We start from the raw sequence: 17,325 nt of genomic DNA, 5'->3' as shown, positions 1-17,325 counted from the left end.
TAACAGGCAAGTTTGGCCTTGGAGTACAAAATGAAACAGGCAAAGGCTAATAGAGTTTTGCCAAGAGAACACACTGCTCATAGCAAATACCCTCTTTCAACAACACAAGAGATGATATCACCAGATGGTCAATACCGAAATCAGATTGATTATATTCTTTGCAGCTGAAAATGAAGAAGCTCTATATAGTCAGCAAAAACAAGACCGCAAACTGACTGTGGCTCAGATCATGAACTCCTTATTGCAAAATTCAGACTTAAACTAAAGAAAGCAGGGAAAACCACTAGACCATTCAGGTATGACCTAAATCCAATCCCTTATAATTATTCAGAGGAAGTGACAAATAGATTCAAGGGATTAGATCTGATAGATAGAGGGCCAGAAGAACCATGGATGGAGGTTCTTAACATTGTATAGGAGGCGGTGAGCAAAACTATCCCCAAGACAAAGAAATGCAAAAAGGCACAATGGTTGTCTGAGGAGGCCTTACAAAGAGCTAAGAAAAGAAGAGAAACAAAAGGCAAAGGAGAAAAAGAAACATATATCCATCTGAATGCAGAGTTCCAAAGAACAGGAAGGACAGATAAGAAAGTCTTCTTAACTGATCAGTACAAATAGAGAAAAACAATAGAATGGGAAAGAAGAGATCTCTTCAAGAAAATTAAAGATACCAAGGGAACATTTCATGCACATATGGGCACCTAAAGGACAGAAATGGTAGGGACCTAACAGAAGCAGAAGATATTAAGAAGAGGTGGCAAGAATACACAGAAGAAATACACAAAAGAGATCTTCATGACCCAGATAACCATGATGGTGTGATCACCCACCTAGAGCCAAACATCCTGGAGTGCAAAGTCAAGTGGGCCTTAAGAAGCATCACTACGAACAAAGCTAGTGGAGGTGATGAAATTCCAGCTGAACTATTTCAAATCCTAAAAGATGATGCTGTGAAAGTGCTGCACTCAATATGCCAGCAAATTGGGAAAACTCAGCTGTGGCCATAAGACTGGAAAAGGTCAGGTTTCATTCCAACCTCAAAGAAAGGCAATGGCAAAGAATGTTCAAACTGCCGCACAATTGCACTTATCTCACACGCTAGTGAAGTAATGCTCAAAATTCTCCAACCCAAGCTTCACCAATACATGAACCGTGAACTTCCAGATGTTCAAGCTGGATTCAGAAAAGGCAGAGGAACCAGAGATCAAATTGCCAACATCCACTGGATCATAGAAAAGGCAAGAAAATTCCAGAAAAACATCTACTTCTGCTTCATTGACTATGCTAAAGTCTTTGACTGTGGATCACAACAAACTGAAAAATTCTTCAAGAGATGCAAATACCAGACCACCTTACCTGCCTCTGAAAAATCTGTATGCAGGTCAAGAAGCAACAGTTAGAACCAGACATGGAACAACAGACTGGGTCCAAATTGGGAAGGGAGTACGTCAAGGCTGTATATTGCCACCCTGCTTATTTAACTTCTATGCAGAGTACATCATGTGAAATGCCAGGATGGATGAAGCACAAGTGGGAATCAAGATTGGTGGGAGAAATATCAATAACCTCAGATATGCAGATGACATCACCCTTATGGCAGAAAGCAGAGGAATTAAAGAGCCTCTTGATGAAAGTGAAAGAGAAGAGCGAAAAAACTGGCTTAAAACTCAACATTCAAAAAACTAAGATCACGGCATCTGGTCCCATCACTTCATGGCAAATAGATGAGCAAACAATGAAAACAGTGAGAGACTTTATTTCTTGGGCTCCAAAATCACTGCAGATGGTGACCGCAGCCATGAAACTAAAAGACGCTTGCTCCTTGGAAGAAAAGCTATGACCAACCTAGACAGCAAATTAAAAAGCAGAGACACTGCTTTGCTGACAAAGGTACGTATAGTCAAAGCTATGGTTTTTCCAGTAGTCAGGTATGGATGTGAGAGTTGGAACATAAAAAAAGCTGAGTGCTGAAGAATTGATGCTTCTGAACTGTGGTGTTGGAGAAGACTCTTGAGAATCCCTTGGATAGCAAGGAGATCAAACCAGTTAATGCTAAAGAAAATCAGTCCTGAAAATTCACTGGAAGGACTGATGCTGAAGCTGAAACTCCAATACTTTGGCCACCTGATGCAAAGAACTGACTCATTGGAAAAGACCCTGTTGCTGGAAAAGATTGAAGGCAGGAGGAGAAGAGGATGATGGAGGATGAGATGGCTGGATGGCATCACCAACTCGATCGGACATGAGTTTGAGTAAACTCCGGGTTTAGTGATGGACAGGGAGGCCTGGTGTGCTGCAGTCCATGGGGTCTCAAAGAGTTGGACACAACTGAACAACCGAACTGAACTGATGCTGGGAAAGACTTAATGCAAAAGGAGAAAAGGGCAGCAGAGCATGAGATGGTTAGATAGCATTACCAACTCAATGGACATTAATCTGAGCAAACTTTAGGAGATAGTGACGGACATGGAAGACTGGTGTGCTGCAGTCCATGGGATCGCAAAGTGTTGGACATGACTTAGCAACTGAACAACTCATGATAATATATACACTGAATACGTCTTTAACCAAAAATTCTGACATAACTGTGTTGGGAGAAATGGAAGAAAGGAGGATATGTGTTGGGGGAAGAAGGACTCATAGGGAAGCAGGTAAGCGTATGCAATCTTTACCTTATACAGTAGGAAGCCAAAAGATAATTTCTAAATTGGAACGTCAGATAATCATGGCAATTATAAGCATATGACTAAGATATGGTGGGATATAAATGTCAGAATTAAAAGATAAAAGAGCTGAGAACAGGTGTCTCTGAGGAGCAATAGTCTAAAGTGAGAAGGTAGGGACAGATCTCATATACTATTTAACTTATGTGCAGTTATTAATTTGGTATAAGTAAAAATCAAAATTAAAATGTATAGATATTCTCAGACCTACTGAATCAAAATCTCAGGCAAATCCAGCCCAATATGTTTTTTTAGACCTGACCAAGTGTTTCTGATGCAGTCTATGGACCACCAGAGACCTATGTGGCTAAAGACAAAATAATGAATCCAGCATCCCACTCTGATTTAATTAGCATGGCATACAACTTGGGGATCAGGAGTGTAGAAAGCTCTCTGGGAGATTTCAATGTACAGCAAACTCTGGAACCCCTGCAATGATGCAAGACACAATGGGAATCTACATCACATATGGCACAAATGACTACAACTCCCTTTCAAAGAACTTTCTCAGGTTGGAAATACTTGAAAGTTTCTGTGTTCAGATAAAATGTATTATTTTCCTTAAAAGATATAACAGCCCTTTAATCAGTAGTCTTCAGAAAGGATTTATATTGTCAAAAAGTTTTTTTTAACAATTTTTTTCAACATTTCAGCTTAGGTTATTGTATACAATCACTGCTATACACTTATCTATTACATGTAACAGGGCATTGAAATTACCTCCGAGGCATCACAGTATTCAGAACCATCCAGAGTTTATTGACTGTTTGAAGAACTCGCCGTGGAACCCCTGAATTCAACAGCTGGTTCATATTGGATGTTAATACTTCTGCATATGGTATAAGTTCACTGGCAGAGAGTAGAGTCAAGTGTTCTAGAATCTGCATCACTTGTGTGTGACTTACTGGGACAGCTGAAAATGCTAAAAGGAAAACTGCCGTCACAATCTAAGTACTACACAGCTTACCAAATGGAAAGCAAATGTTGTTCTATCACACTATAGGCCAAACAAATCAAGAAAACAATATTGCTTTAAAGAAAGTAAAACTTTCAATCCTAGCCATAGTTGTGGGCACACTTAAAATTAGGCCCTTAAGAAAAATTCATGTTAAAGTGCAGTTATTTCATAAAGAACAACAACAACAAAAAATCTCATCCTTAAAATCACAGTAGTGACAGTGACAGAAAGACAATGATTTGCACTGATTTTAAAAATTGGCTGACCACGAAAATATACCCAAGTATTGCTTCTGGTATTAACATTCATTTGAAAAATTCAAATTTCTTGACACCTTCCTTCAAGTAGCCCTTTATGGGCTGTAAGCAGCTGTTAATAAAAAATATCTAGAACTGTAATCCTTCAATAGAATAGTTACTAAGCACTTTTGGCTACTGAGCATTTGAAACGTGGCTAGTATAAACTGAGATGTGCTGTAAGTTTAAACACACAGATTTAGTATGGAAAACCAGTAAAATATCTAACAGTTTTTATATTGATTACATGATGAAATGATAATACATTAGATATACTGGGTTATATAAAATAATTATTTAAATTAATTTCGCCTTTTTAACTCTTTGAATGTGGCAAATTATATAGAAAGTTTAAAATTATATGTGTAGCTCACATCCTATTTCTATGTGACAGTGCTAACCTAGAACATTATCCAATAACAGCAAATAACATTGTTTTCTATTCTGTGGCACTTCTTTTTTTATATATATTTATTCATTTTTAATTGACTGATGATTGTTTTGCAATACTGGTTTGATTTCTGTCATACATCAACATGATGGCACTTATTTCTGACTGGTTTTAAGACCTTCCTAAACCGTATGACCTGTTTATTGATGTAATGTAGACCCTATGAGGAAACAGATGCAAGCATGTCAGAAAAAAAAAAAAAAAAAGGGTTAAAAATCCTTACACTCAAAGAGAATTACTTTATATAGTCACCAAAACACTGCTCTATCTCCAGGAAAATTCTGCATGATTCTAAGATTTCAATGGGGCTAACACCTCTTTGTACTACTAAAGGGGTAAAAGGAGTGATCAGTTTACTATACCTTCTTGAAGTTGTTTAGGAGAGTGGTTTTTGGCATTATTAGTCAGAAGCATTCTCCTTAACAGGGCATCCGTCCCTGTGATTTCCTCTTCACAGATCCAATCATCCACGATGCATAAATGTGGGTAATTGGTTGCAAGGAGACGAAGTAAAGCAGAATGCAACCCTTGAAAATGTACAAGACGTCAACTGGATTCTTCATTCTTAAACACCAAAACGTCTTTCCTCTTTCCCCTTTCCCTTTCGTTTTCTACCAGCTAAAGGAATCCGCACTTCTTACGCATGCACGCTACAGTTTGAGAACTCCTATTCAGTACTTCAGTCAGGGACTTTGCTTAAATCAAGATCCCCATTTGAACTGATACACAGGAAGCTGGAAACCACTACTTTCATCAAAAGTTCTCAAGCTCTCTTCCATCCTATTCCAGCAAAAAAGTAGCAGTAGCTCAAGAGTTGAGTAAGGAGGAAAAAAAGAGAAGGGAAAAAAAGGTTCATTTGGGAAAGATGACATATGGTTTGAAAAAGGCCTCACTCAGAAATTCTTATAGACTTCTACAAGAGAACACATCCTCTCCTCCAACACAGTAGAGAATCATTGCTATACATGGGTAAAATTAAAGTTGCCCAACTTGAGTGCCTAAATGTGCACTTTATGTACATTTTCTCATTTCACCCTAACATTCCTACAAGGTAAGCAGCATTGTCTCTGTTCTACTGTAAGGAAATAGGCAGAAAGATATTTATATTAATGTTCCTGAAGTCATGCAGCTGTGTAAGCCAACCCAAGCAGTACTGATGACACCCACAAGAGGGTGCAATTGTTTTCTTTTAAGAAGGGTTAGGAAGCTCAGAAGCATTGGGACCTTTCTAAACTTGCTTATACCATAGCTTGACTACTCATTATTATTATTGTATAACATCAGCAATGAAAAACAAATGATGATAATGTCTATTTAGACAGATGAAGTACTATGTTATTTACCTAATAAATGTTGCTACTATACAATTATCATCATCATCTAGTTGCGAGAGCCAGCAATAAGAGTTATCAGCAGTAATAAAAGTACTTGAGATTTGATCACCCACTTAGTATGCAACTTAGATCAAATCAAACCATTGCTTAGTCCCAAAAGGGATAAATATCTACTGCCTTTCCCACAGAAACTGCTTAAAATAAATGTTCCTGTGAAAAAGACACTGTGGTATTATTTTAAAGTTTAAATGCACAAATATATGTATAGTCAGGACGATCACAAAAATGACTGCTTATAATAGTACAAATTAGTCTATATTACATAATCCCTTTATTAGTTGCAACATTAGTTACCAAATGCTGCAAAATATAACATCACTTCTCTGAAAAGAGATTATGCAAAGATATAAATAAATGCAGACATCTGGCTAAAGAAGACCAAAGAAAGTTCATGTTCACCCTTGAAATCAACCATAATAAAGACAGAAAAAGAAAATCTGAGCTTCAAAGAAACAAATCAAAGAGAAAAAAAAAATCCATACATTCAAACATTATAAAAAGCTGTTATATTAGGAAAAAGATTGAATTTCAAAAAATATTACTATATTTCTATTTGACAGTTTTACAGTAAAAGTATGATAGTAATGTCATGCCATGGCATGTTATGTAGCAATTAAACCAATAATGTGGATCTACATGTAGCGACATGATAAGCTCTCCAAGACTCCAACAGAAGAAAGCAAGTCTCAGAAGAAATACAGTAGGATACCATTTAGAGCTTAAAAAAGATTTTTTTACTTGTGTGTGTTTCTATTAGCTTCAACCACATGAAACTGCATTTTCAGCGGTCAAAAATAGTTGAATACTTGTAATCTCATATGGTTCAACCTGTAGAAAAGAATATGTGAAACTGCATACCAAAAGGAAATAGTGAGGGCCTCGGGGTGGGAAATAGTTTTCAGGGAGTAAGATACCGAGGAAAATAAAGAGAAATTCACTCTTAAATTGAATGTTTAGCTTTGAGCACCTATTACACTTTATAATCTTACATACAGTAGGTATTTTTTACCTATTGTATAACACATGGAACTCTGCTCAATGTTATATGCCAGCCTGGATGGGAGGGGCATTCAGGGGAGAAAGGACACATGTGTATGTATGGCTGAGTCCCTTCACTGTTCAAATGAAAATATCACATTGTTAACTGGCTATACCCCAATACAAAATGTTTTGGTGCTAAAAAAAAATAAAAATTAAATTTTAAAAAAAGTAGGTATTTTTTACCAATAAACATTACCAGTAAAAAGCAAACAAGACAAATACCTCCCAACTCCTGCTGAAGTCCTTGAGCCTGTCGAATAAGGAATTTGATAGGAATCTGATCCATTAAAGAAGATGAATATGATTTGGGTTTTCTTTGCATGGCAGCTGTCAGTCAAAAATAAAAAATTTAAGATATAATGTCAGAAACAACATAAATCTTAACCTTCAACACAAATGGGAACAAACACAATGTTAAATTACTCTTAGTTCACTTAATATGTGAATATAGCTTATAAAAGATGGAGAGTCACTACCAAAGCAGTGAATACATATGACGAACAAGAACATACATAGTTCAGGGCAAGATCTGGAAAATGCCCTGAAACTGAAACCAGCGGGAAGGAAAATCATGAGTGAGAGAAGCCACCTGCAGAAGCGCCCTACTCTTAAACAAATAGAAGAGAAACTCCCCCAAACCTAATTAGGAAAACAAATGCAGTCATGACCACATGGCTTCAAGCTTCATGATGCCAACAGCCTTAATCATATTAGCTGTTAGTGGTGACTGACTCTATAGGAATGACTTTCTTCTCTTATAACTTCTACCTTCAACTAACAAGTCCATCTTTTTTTTCTTAAAGCAAATCCACCTTAACTTCTATTCTTTTTCTGCTATCCTAATTCAATACCTACTCATCATTTATTTAAATAACTATTATGGTTCAATTTTCAATTTTCCAGACTCCAATTCCTTTTCTTTTTGAACCATCCTTCACACTGGTGCCACAGTCTTCTTATTTAAATTCAGATTTGGCCAGATCATGTGTCTCTGGATCCATGCTCAAATATCTGGATTCATGGATTTCCAGATCCCCAGGGTAAAGGTCCTTGCCAATCAACACTGTCTGTCTCATCTCCACCATATGCTATGTGCCTGACACCCTTATCTTATTCCAAGCTGCTTTGCATGTACAACAGAACTTATGAGCATCTCAACCAGGCTGTCCATAGTTTAAAAAACTATATCTAATATACTTATTCTTTTCCAAATACAAACCACATAATGTAAAGCTCAATAAATTTTTATTGATTGACGTTAAGAAGTATATGAGTGCAATAAAGGTTGAGAATCATTGTCTAAATATACAATACACCTCTTGATTAGACATGATACCCCTTGCAAGTCAGTGAATTAGCATCCCAGTTTTCCACACCAATCTTTTATGAACTGGGTAAGAATGTATCTCAAAACACGGTTTAAGAAAACAGCTTCCAGTACAATCAAATTCTGGTTTCAACACTATCCAAACTGGAAAGGAAGAAGTAAAACTGCCACTATTTGTAGATATGGCATTATATAGAAAATCTTCAAGAGTCTATCAAAAAACTGTTAGAACTAAAAAAAAAAAAAAGTGGTAAAAAATGACAAATATTTCAGCCCATAAATGTGTAAATGACTCTCATGCAAATGCTGAGGTGAAAGAATACTTGGGGCTTCCATAGTAAGATGAGGGGCCAACATTCAAGGAACACCTTACGGTGTATGGCTTTGTGCCTCAACCAAAATGAAAGAAAGCGAAGGTGCTCAGTCGTGTCCGACTCTGTGCGACCCCATGGACTGTAGCCTACCAGGCTCCTCTGTCCATGGGATTTTCCAAGCAAGAGTACCAGACTGGGTTGCCATTTCCTTCTCCAAATAATCTCCTAAAGAATGAAGTAGAGTTGGCTGGTAAAAGAGTGGCTGAGGAAGCTTTTCTGGACATCAAAGTTCCCTCAAGGTAACAAGAATTAAGAAAAGAAAAGAAAAAAGGAAAAAATACTGTGAAAACTAATAAATTCAGTAGGGTTGCAAGATATAAAATTAAATACACAAAAATCTCTTGCATTTCTATAGACCAGTAACAATCAGAAACAAAAGTTACATTGCCCTTAGCTTTTGTTAACATTTTAATCCTTAAAACATTCCTATGGAAAATGAATTCACTTATGAAATTAGTGTAAACCAAAGCCAGGATAAAAAGAAGTGAAGAGAAAAAAGGCCTATTTCACTTGCTTAAACACAAATGGAAAAAAATCATATTAAAAAAAAAAAGAAAAATCAAATCTAGCACCATGCTAAAAGAATAATATACCCAGAGCAAGTAGGGCCCACTCCAGAAATATAGATATCAATTATACAACAAATTATATAAATAGACCAAATTATCTCAATAACTGCTGAAAAAGTATTCCCTTGATAAGTTTTTTTTAAATGGTACTCTAAGAATTCAGAGCCTGACTAACCCAAAGTAAACATCTATACCTTCCTTGTAACTAGCAATAACTTAAGAAAAAATTATACAAAGTCTATACAAAGTTTAATTGACATAAAAAAAATAATTTGAATAAATTCACACATTTAAAACATGTATTAAGTGATTACTCTGTATCAAGTAATATTCTAAATGAGTAAGTGAAAGTCACTCAGTCCTGTCTGACTCAATGACACAATAGCAAAAAAAGATAAAAATTGGCCTTCATGAATCTTACATTTTAATAATTTAAAGGAAAAGTTATTTCAGGGAATTCCCTGGCAGTCCAGTGGTTAGGACTCAGGGCTTTTACTGCTGGGAAGATGGGTTTGATTCCGGGTTAGGGAACTATGATCTTGCAAGCTGCACAGCTGACCCAAAATAAGTCTTTAAAAAAATTATTTCATATTCCTAGCTGGAAAGACTTTTATTATAAAGATGTAAATTCTCTCTAAATTAATTTCTAGCATAACATAATTCTAACCAAAATCAAAATATAATTTTCTTCTATGGAATTTGACAAAATCTTAAGAGTTCATGTGCAAGATTATATATGTGAAAATGGACAAAAATATTGAACAAGAACAATAATTGTGAAAGGGACTGGAAATGCCTAACAGAAAAAAAAAAAATCAGACATAGGTTTGTAATAAAACTTCAATATACATCAGAGCAACTTTCCAAATTAATAGGAAAATGGTAGGTTATTCGCTTTGTGACGTTGACAAATAACCAATTATTTAAAAACAACAATAACAACAACTAGGGGCTTCCCTGGTGGCTCAAGGGTAAAGAATCTACCTGTCAGTACAGAAGACAAGGGTTTGATCCCCGATCCAGGAAGATCACACACACCACGGAGCAACTAGGCCTGTGCACACTACTGAACCCAAGTCCCCTGGAGCCCCATGCTCCACAATAAGAGGAGCCGTAACAGGGAGAAACCCTCACACTGCAACTACAGAGTAGCCCCTGCTCGTCACAACAAGAGAAAAGCCCATGCAGCAAGGAAGACTCAGCACAACCAAATATAAATAAATAAATGCATAAAATGAAAAAAAATGTTAATTGAAGCTGTATCCACGTATGTGTGCTCAGTCGTGCCCGACTCTTTGCGACCCCACGGATTGTAGCCTGCCAGGCTTGTCTGTCCATGGGATTCTCCAGGCAGGAGTACTGGAGAGGGTTGCCATGCCCTCTCCCCAGGGGATCTTTCCCACCCAAAGACTGAAGCCACGTCTCTTGTGTCTCCTGTATGGGCAGGCAGATTCTTTACCACTGGGCCACCTGGGAAGCCAGTCTGTATCCCATACTTGATAACTTCATGAATCTTACATTTTAATAATTTTAAAAGAAAAAAATATTTCAGGGAATTCCCTGGTGGTCCAGTAGTTAGGACTCAGGGCTTTTACTGCTGGGAGGTGGGCATACATAAATTAATTAAAGGCATGTGTAAATTTTAAAAATGAAATAATGTCCTAAAAGAAAATGTAAGTGATTAGTCATATAATGTTAGTACCTTACTTTCAGAGAGTCTCCTCTCCACAGAATTCTATAATCAAAATACACCATAAACAAATGATAACACCCAACTGCTATCATTGTGAATGCAAAAAAATTGGTACCCACATCGTACACAAATGCATACACATGTCTTCTACAAAATGTCTATCATGGTGAAAACTATCTGGAAAACAGTATGACGACTCATTTTTTAAATACTGGAATTCAAAAATCTTTGGTTTAGTAGTTCTGTCCTAAAGAAATAAATAATTGTATCTGCATACAGAGTGAGCTCTAAGAATATTCATTATGCCAGTCTCTATAATGGCAAAATGTAGAAACAATCTCCAATAAGAAGGTATTTTTTCAGTAATGGTACACATTAATGAAGAAATATTATACAGCTATTAAAAATCATGTTTCAAAAAATGTACTATAATAGGCCAAATGCTTAAAGTGTAGTCTTAAGTAAAAAAGGTAGATTAAAAACTTATGATTCCAAACTTTATGAAGGTTATCACACGTGCAAAGCTGAAGGGTTTTTTTTCCTAGTAAAATTCTGTGGTGATTATCTCTGGGCAGTAGAATTATGGGTGGCTTATACTCTGGTCTTTGTACTTTTCTCACTTTGTCAATTTTCTTCAGTAAAACACTCTTTTAATAAATATTTTTATTTTAAAAAGCAGTTCTTTTGCATTAAGTACGATAGGTAAGCAATTAGGTAAATAATGAAATAAGTTTACAATTCTTATACTTTTACTCCACAGGACGATCATATGACTGTTAGAACCTTTTTTGGTCAAACTCGATTTTACTGAAACTTCAAGCTGCCAAGAAATAACATCTGTCAGTGTCTGCTTAAAGGTTTCTACATTTTGAAAGAGGTAGGTGGAGTTAACTTTCTTCTGGGAAGACAATAATTAACTATCAAGTGCAAAGAAAAACTTCAAGTGCAGGAATTTAGAGCCACTGAACATTACAGTTTCCCAAGTATCACAGGATAGGTCTTGTTCTGCTGATGACAAAGAAGGAAATTTCATATCAAACAGGACAGAAGCAGAAAAAGCAGCCAGAGCTTGTTTTTAAATGAAGATAAGGGGCTTCCCTGGTGGCTGAGTGGTAAAGAATCCACCTGACAATGCAGGAGGCATGGGTTCAATCCCTGATCCAGGAAGATCCCACATGCCCCGGAGCAACTAAGCCCGTGCACCGCAACCTATCAAGCCTGTGCTCTAGAGCCCGGGAGCCACAACAACTGAGCCCACAGGCCTGAGAGACTGCGCCCCACCGCATGAGAAGCCGCCACAATGGGAAGCCCATGCACCCCAACAAGGAGCAGTCCCTGCTTTCCAAGCTAGAGACAGTGGGTGTGCAGCAATGAAGACCCAGCACAGCCAAAAATAAAGCAAATATACTTTAAATAGGGCTTCCCTGGTGGCTCAGAGGTTAAAGCGTCTGCCTGCAACGCGGGAGACCTGGGTTCAATCGCTGGGTCGGGAAGTTCCCCTGGAGAAGGAAATGGCAACCCACTCCAGTAGTCTTGTCTGGAGCATCCCAAGGACGGAGAAGCCTGGTAGGCTACAGTTCACGGGGTCGCAAAGAGTCAGACACGACTGAGCGACTTCACTTTCACTTTCATTTTCTTATACTTTAAATAGGCTTCCCTGATAGCTCAGTTGGTAAAGAATCTGCCTGCAATGTAGGAGAGCCCAGTTTGATTCCTGGGTTGGGAAGATCCCCTGGAGAAGGGAAAGACTACCCATTCCATTATTCTTGCCTGGAGAATTCCATGGACTGTAACAAAGAGCAGTCCCTGCTTGCCAGAGCTAGAGAAAGCTGGCGTGCAGCAATGAAGACCCAGCACAGCCAAAAATAAAATAAATAAATATTTTTAAAAAACAAAATAAATGATGTTAAGGGACAGAGTTAAGCAAGTAAGCTACTTAAGTGTGAGACTGTGTTTAGCATCCCATTGGCTGCCGTAGAAGCAGATAAACAGGTACAGCTGATAAAACATGTTCAGTATTCATTAGTACTGTTTTTAACGCAAAAATATGTAAATATAACTTCTGTATTTAAAATGCTCAATAAATATTTAAAATAAATAACCAGCAAGGACCTAAGTATAGCACACGGAACTCAGCTCAATGTTCTGTAATACCTGTAAGCTTATAACTGAATCCCTCGGCCGTACACCTGAAACTAGCACCTCATTTTTAATCAACTATGAACAGAAAGTGAAAATGTTAGCCTCTCAGTCACATTCAAGTCTTTGTGACCCCATGGACTGTAGCCCATTGGGCTAATCAGTCCATGGGATTCTCCAGGCAAGAATACTGGTGTGGGCAGCCATTCCCTTCTCCAGGGGAGCCTCTCAACCCAGGGATTAAACCCGTGTCTCCTGCATTGCAGGCAGATTCTTTACCATCTGAACCATCAGGCAAGCCCTTTAGTTTAATCAACTATACTCCAATATAAAATCAAAATTTTGCTAAAGTACACAAAAATAAACTTTTACCTAGTAATAAAATTTTCAGATATAATAAACAGGAAACATTTTTTAAGTATAAAAGCTGAAAATACAACAGCAATGCTCATATTTTAATGGGGTATTAATAAAGGGATAGTACAAGGGATTTATTATGCTATTTCTTACACATGTTCTTTTAGATCAATACAGTATTTAACTGCAATGCAGAAGACCCAGGTTTGATCCCTGGGTTGGGAAGATCCCTGGGAGAAGGGAACAACTACCCACTCCAGTATCCTTGCCTGGAGAATCCCATGGATAGAGGAGCCTGGTGGGCTACAGTCTACAGGGTTGCAACGAGTCGGACATGACTGAGTGACTAAACACACAATATATGCACTTGTATTACAAATATTTTTAAACAAATCAAAAATATGCATATGTGAAAAAATATGTATGTATAAAACACTTTTTTTTTAATGACTATGATATTCTAATACTCGGCTCTATCTCAGATGTTGGAATTCTGTATTTGAGCTTCAACAGCTACTTGGTGCCTGCTAATGATGTTTATTATAAAGCCCAAAAACACAGACCAGTTAGCAAGGTACTGAAACAACACAACTTTATAAGTAGGAATAAATTTGAGGCAGAATACTCATCATTTTTGGCTGTGGAAGAGAAAACTTCTCTCATATTATGACATATTCTGCAGTTAACTTATTCCTTTGGACTAAGAAATTGGGCTAGAAAAAAAAATTTTCTTAAACTATGGGAAAAAATTCTCCAAGGAAAGCTCAATCCCTCCGTCTATCTTCCACACCCGGTTTCCTCTCACCTATCAAGGACATCCCTCTAGGGATTCTCTCGTAAAGCTTCCCTCTACTAGATTACTTCCAACAGCATACAATATTCTCTTAACTCTTTCACCTTAAAAAAAATAAAAAGTCCTCTCTTGACCTCATTTTCCTCTCCAATTACCATATTCATTTCCCTCCTTCTCTTTACAACTTTTCAAAAGAACTGTCTGTATTCACTGTGTTTAGTATTATCTCCTCTAATTTGCTTTTGAATTTACTAAAATCAGGCTTTAATTCTGAGGAAATAAAAAAAATAAAGGACCTGTAAGGTCCTGTAAAGGTTAAAGGTCAAAGGACCTCTAGCAAGCTAAACCTGATCATTAGCTGAGCCTAAGTCCTAACCTTACTTGATCAATCACCATCCTTTGACACAAGTGATCTCGCTCTCCTCTTTGAAACATTCTTCTCTTGGCATGCAGAACATCACAGCCCCCTGAGTCTCCTTCCACACCTTCTCCCTTGGTTATCCTACTTAATATCATGATTATAAATATCATACATATGCTGAAGAATCTCAATGCTTCAGTCCAGGTTTATCTCATCTAAATTTCAGGCCAGCGTTTACAATTATTTTCAAAACATCCCCACTTCATCAGACATCTCAAACTTAGTATGTCCCAAACCAGCTCCTGACTGCCCACAAACCTGCCATTAATTTCAGTAGATAGCCATTGTCTAGCTCAGACCAAAAGCCTCCACATCAACCTTGGCTCCTGTCTCTCAAATCTAATGAATTCATCAGCAAAACCTCTCAGCTCTACCTTCAATATATATATACACTGCTACCAGTCCAAGCCACCATCTTTTCTATAATCTTGGAAAAACCTAATCATTTTGTTGTTCAGTGGCTAAGTTGTGTCCAACTCTTGCAATGCCATGGACTAACAGCCCACAAGGCTCTTCTTTCCATGGGATTTCTCAAGCAAGAATACTGGAGTGGGTTGCCATTTCCTTCTCCGGGGAATCTTTCTGACCCAGGGATCAAACCTACCTCTCCTGCATTGCAGGCAGATTCTTTACTGCAGAGCCACCAGGGAAGACCAAGAAAAACCTAATAATTTTTCTACAATCTCCCAGTTCCTTTCAAAGACTCAATCCAGGCTAAATTGTACACCAAACCTGAAATTCTTAACTTTCCAATTAAGATCCATCAGACTATTGCATAAAGAACAGCAGCTTCACCTGAACACAGGGTTGAACTGAGCATGTCATTATCTTTAAGGATTCTTCCAGTCTTAAAAATTCTGAGTGATTTGCTAATTCTGCATGGTGTATACATGAAAGTGGACTATACTAGTCTCTGTACTTTCTCGTATTATTTTTTTTGCTAGACATTAATTTAAATAAAAACTAAGAGTGTATCTTGGTCCCCTACTTCAGTATCCATGGTCTGAGTTCTCCCCAGAATACCTCCTTGTAACTCATTCCTCTAGTATCTATTAAATCACAAGTGTCATATGCCTTAACAGAATTCATTACATGTGGATAAAAGTGGGAGACTATTACTTAATGCTTATTATTAGCCCATCTTGTCCCTCAAATGACAAAGACTATAATTATAGTTGTGGGATATCATCTGTATATCCCTAACAAATGTAGTCAGGAAAAAAAAGCTGCTGAGAAATTCACAGTATATTTAAAACACAATACTCCATATAAATGAAAGAAACTCATCAGCCACACACTGAAAACTAACTTTAATTTATAGCTTTTGAAAAGTAAAATCACTCAGCCATGACAAAATACAATCCCTTAAAAGAATTCTCCCGGCATTATAATACTCAATGCCTGCAACATTTTTTTAATTTCATTTTTCTTGGAGTATAGTTGCCTTACAATGTCGTGTTAGTTTCTACTGTTCAAAGTGAATCAACTGCTTGTACACGTGTATCTCCTCTTTTCTGGATTTCTCTCCCATTTAGGTCACCACAGAGCACTGAGTCGAGTTCCCTGTGCTGTACAGCAGGTTCTCACAGTCATCTGTCTTATACACAGTGTCAGTAGTGTGAATATGTCAATCCCAATCTCCCAGTTCTTCCCAGCACCCTTCTTTACCCCCTTGGTGTCCGTATGTTTGTTCTCGACATCTGTGTTTCTGTTTCTGTTTTGCAAGTAAGATCATCTTTACCATGCCTATTACTTTTTAAGGACACTTTTTGCTTTGAATATGGAACTACATACATTTGCTGTTGTTGCTGTTCAGTCACTAATCATGTCTGACTCTTCACAACTCCGTGGACTGCAGAACACCAGGCTCCTCTGTTCTCTACTACCTCCCGGAGTCTGCTCAATTTCACGTCCATTGAGACGGTGATGCTCTCTAACCATCTCATCCTCTACCACCCCCTTCTCTGTCTGCCTTCAGTCTTACATTTAGCAAGCCAAAATACAGGTGAATTTTCTTTTTCACACAGAGGAAAACATACTACTTTATACTAATATTATCTATACTAAATCTGACCTTCTGATATTATACAAAGTACCTAAGTTCAATGATAACATTAATGGCAAAGGAAACCCTTCTGTTGATTTTTTTTCCTACTGCTTTGATTAGACTGTTACTCTTCATATTAATGGAAGGAAAAATAGGAAAAAGGTTGAAATCAAGCAAAAAAATCTATTTCAGTACCAACAGGTTTATGTCTTAACTTACCTTTAGTCAATAAGGTCACTAAAATTGTTAAAATACACACAATTCAGTTAATCATTAATTCAGCCTGCTAAAAGGAGCGCTGAGCCTTCAGGAGTGATTATATGTCCACACATGCATGTACTTATGCACCAGAGTATGAAAAGCTAACATTGCAAAGACTGCAGAAAGATGCTGGAGCTTGTTGGAATATCTGACCTTATTTTCTCCAATAGCAGCCTGGAAAGTAACAAAATATAAGCAAATAAGATGAACTATCACTAGAAACACTAGCCTCTGCACAACTTACCTAAAGTCTTGGCATTTGCTAGGAGAGCTTCTTCATAAGACAGAATATAATAAAGCACCAAGAGCTGTGCTGTGATACTGAAACGCTGATTAAGGCGGATGTTGTCACCCTGGAGGTAATATTATAAACACTTTAAAATACTGTTAAATTTCATGAGTGCTTTTTTTTCCCCCCCTTTGGCCACAACGGGCAGTATGTGGGATCTTAGTTCTCCAACCAGGAGAACCCTGTCCCCTG

The 17,325-nt window shown here is 37.4% G+C and overlaps 1 protein-coding gene across 1 annotated transcript in view; it reads right to left on the bottom strand.

Annotated features, from left to right (window-relative positions):
- INTS2 (integrator complex subunit 2) overlaps positions 1–17,325 on the bottom strand; it is a 52,636-nt gene that overhangs the window by 12,753 nt on the left and 22,558 nt on the right. The window contains exons 15-18 of the mRNA XM_052658243.1: positions 17,089–17,197; positions 7,086–7,190; positions 4,791–4,955; positions 3,444–3,645 (exon numbers count right to left, since the gene is read on the bottom strand). Coding sequence (XP_052514203.1) covers positions 3,444–3,645; positions 4,791–4,955; positions 7,086–7,190; positions 17,089–17,197 — 581 coding nt within the window. The remainder of the gene's footprint in view (positions 1–3,443; positions 3,646–4,790; positions 4,956–7,085; positions 7,191–17,088; positions 17,198–17,325) is intronic.

This window comes from Budorcas taxicolor, chromosome 19 (assembly GCF_023091745.1).
Source record: "Budorcas taxicolor isolate Tak-1 chromosome 19, Takin1.1, whole genome shotgun sequence".
In the NCBI taxonomy this organism is placed as follows: Eukaryota; Metazoa; Chordata; class Mammalia; order Artiodactyla; family Bovidae; genus Budorcas; species Budorcas taxicolor.
This window is presented reverse-complemented; position numbering and strand designations above follow the sequence as displayed.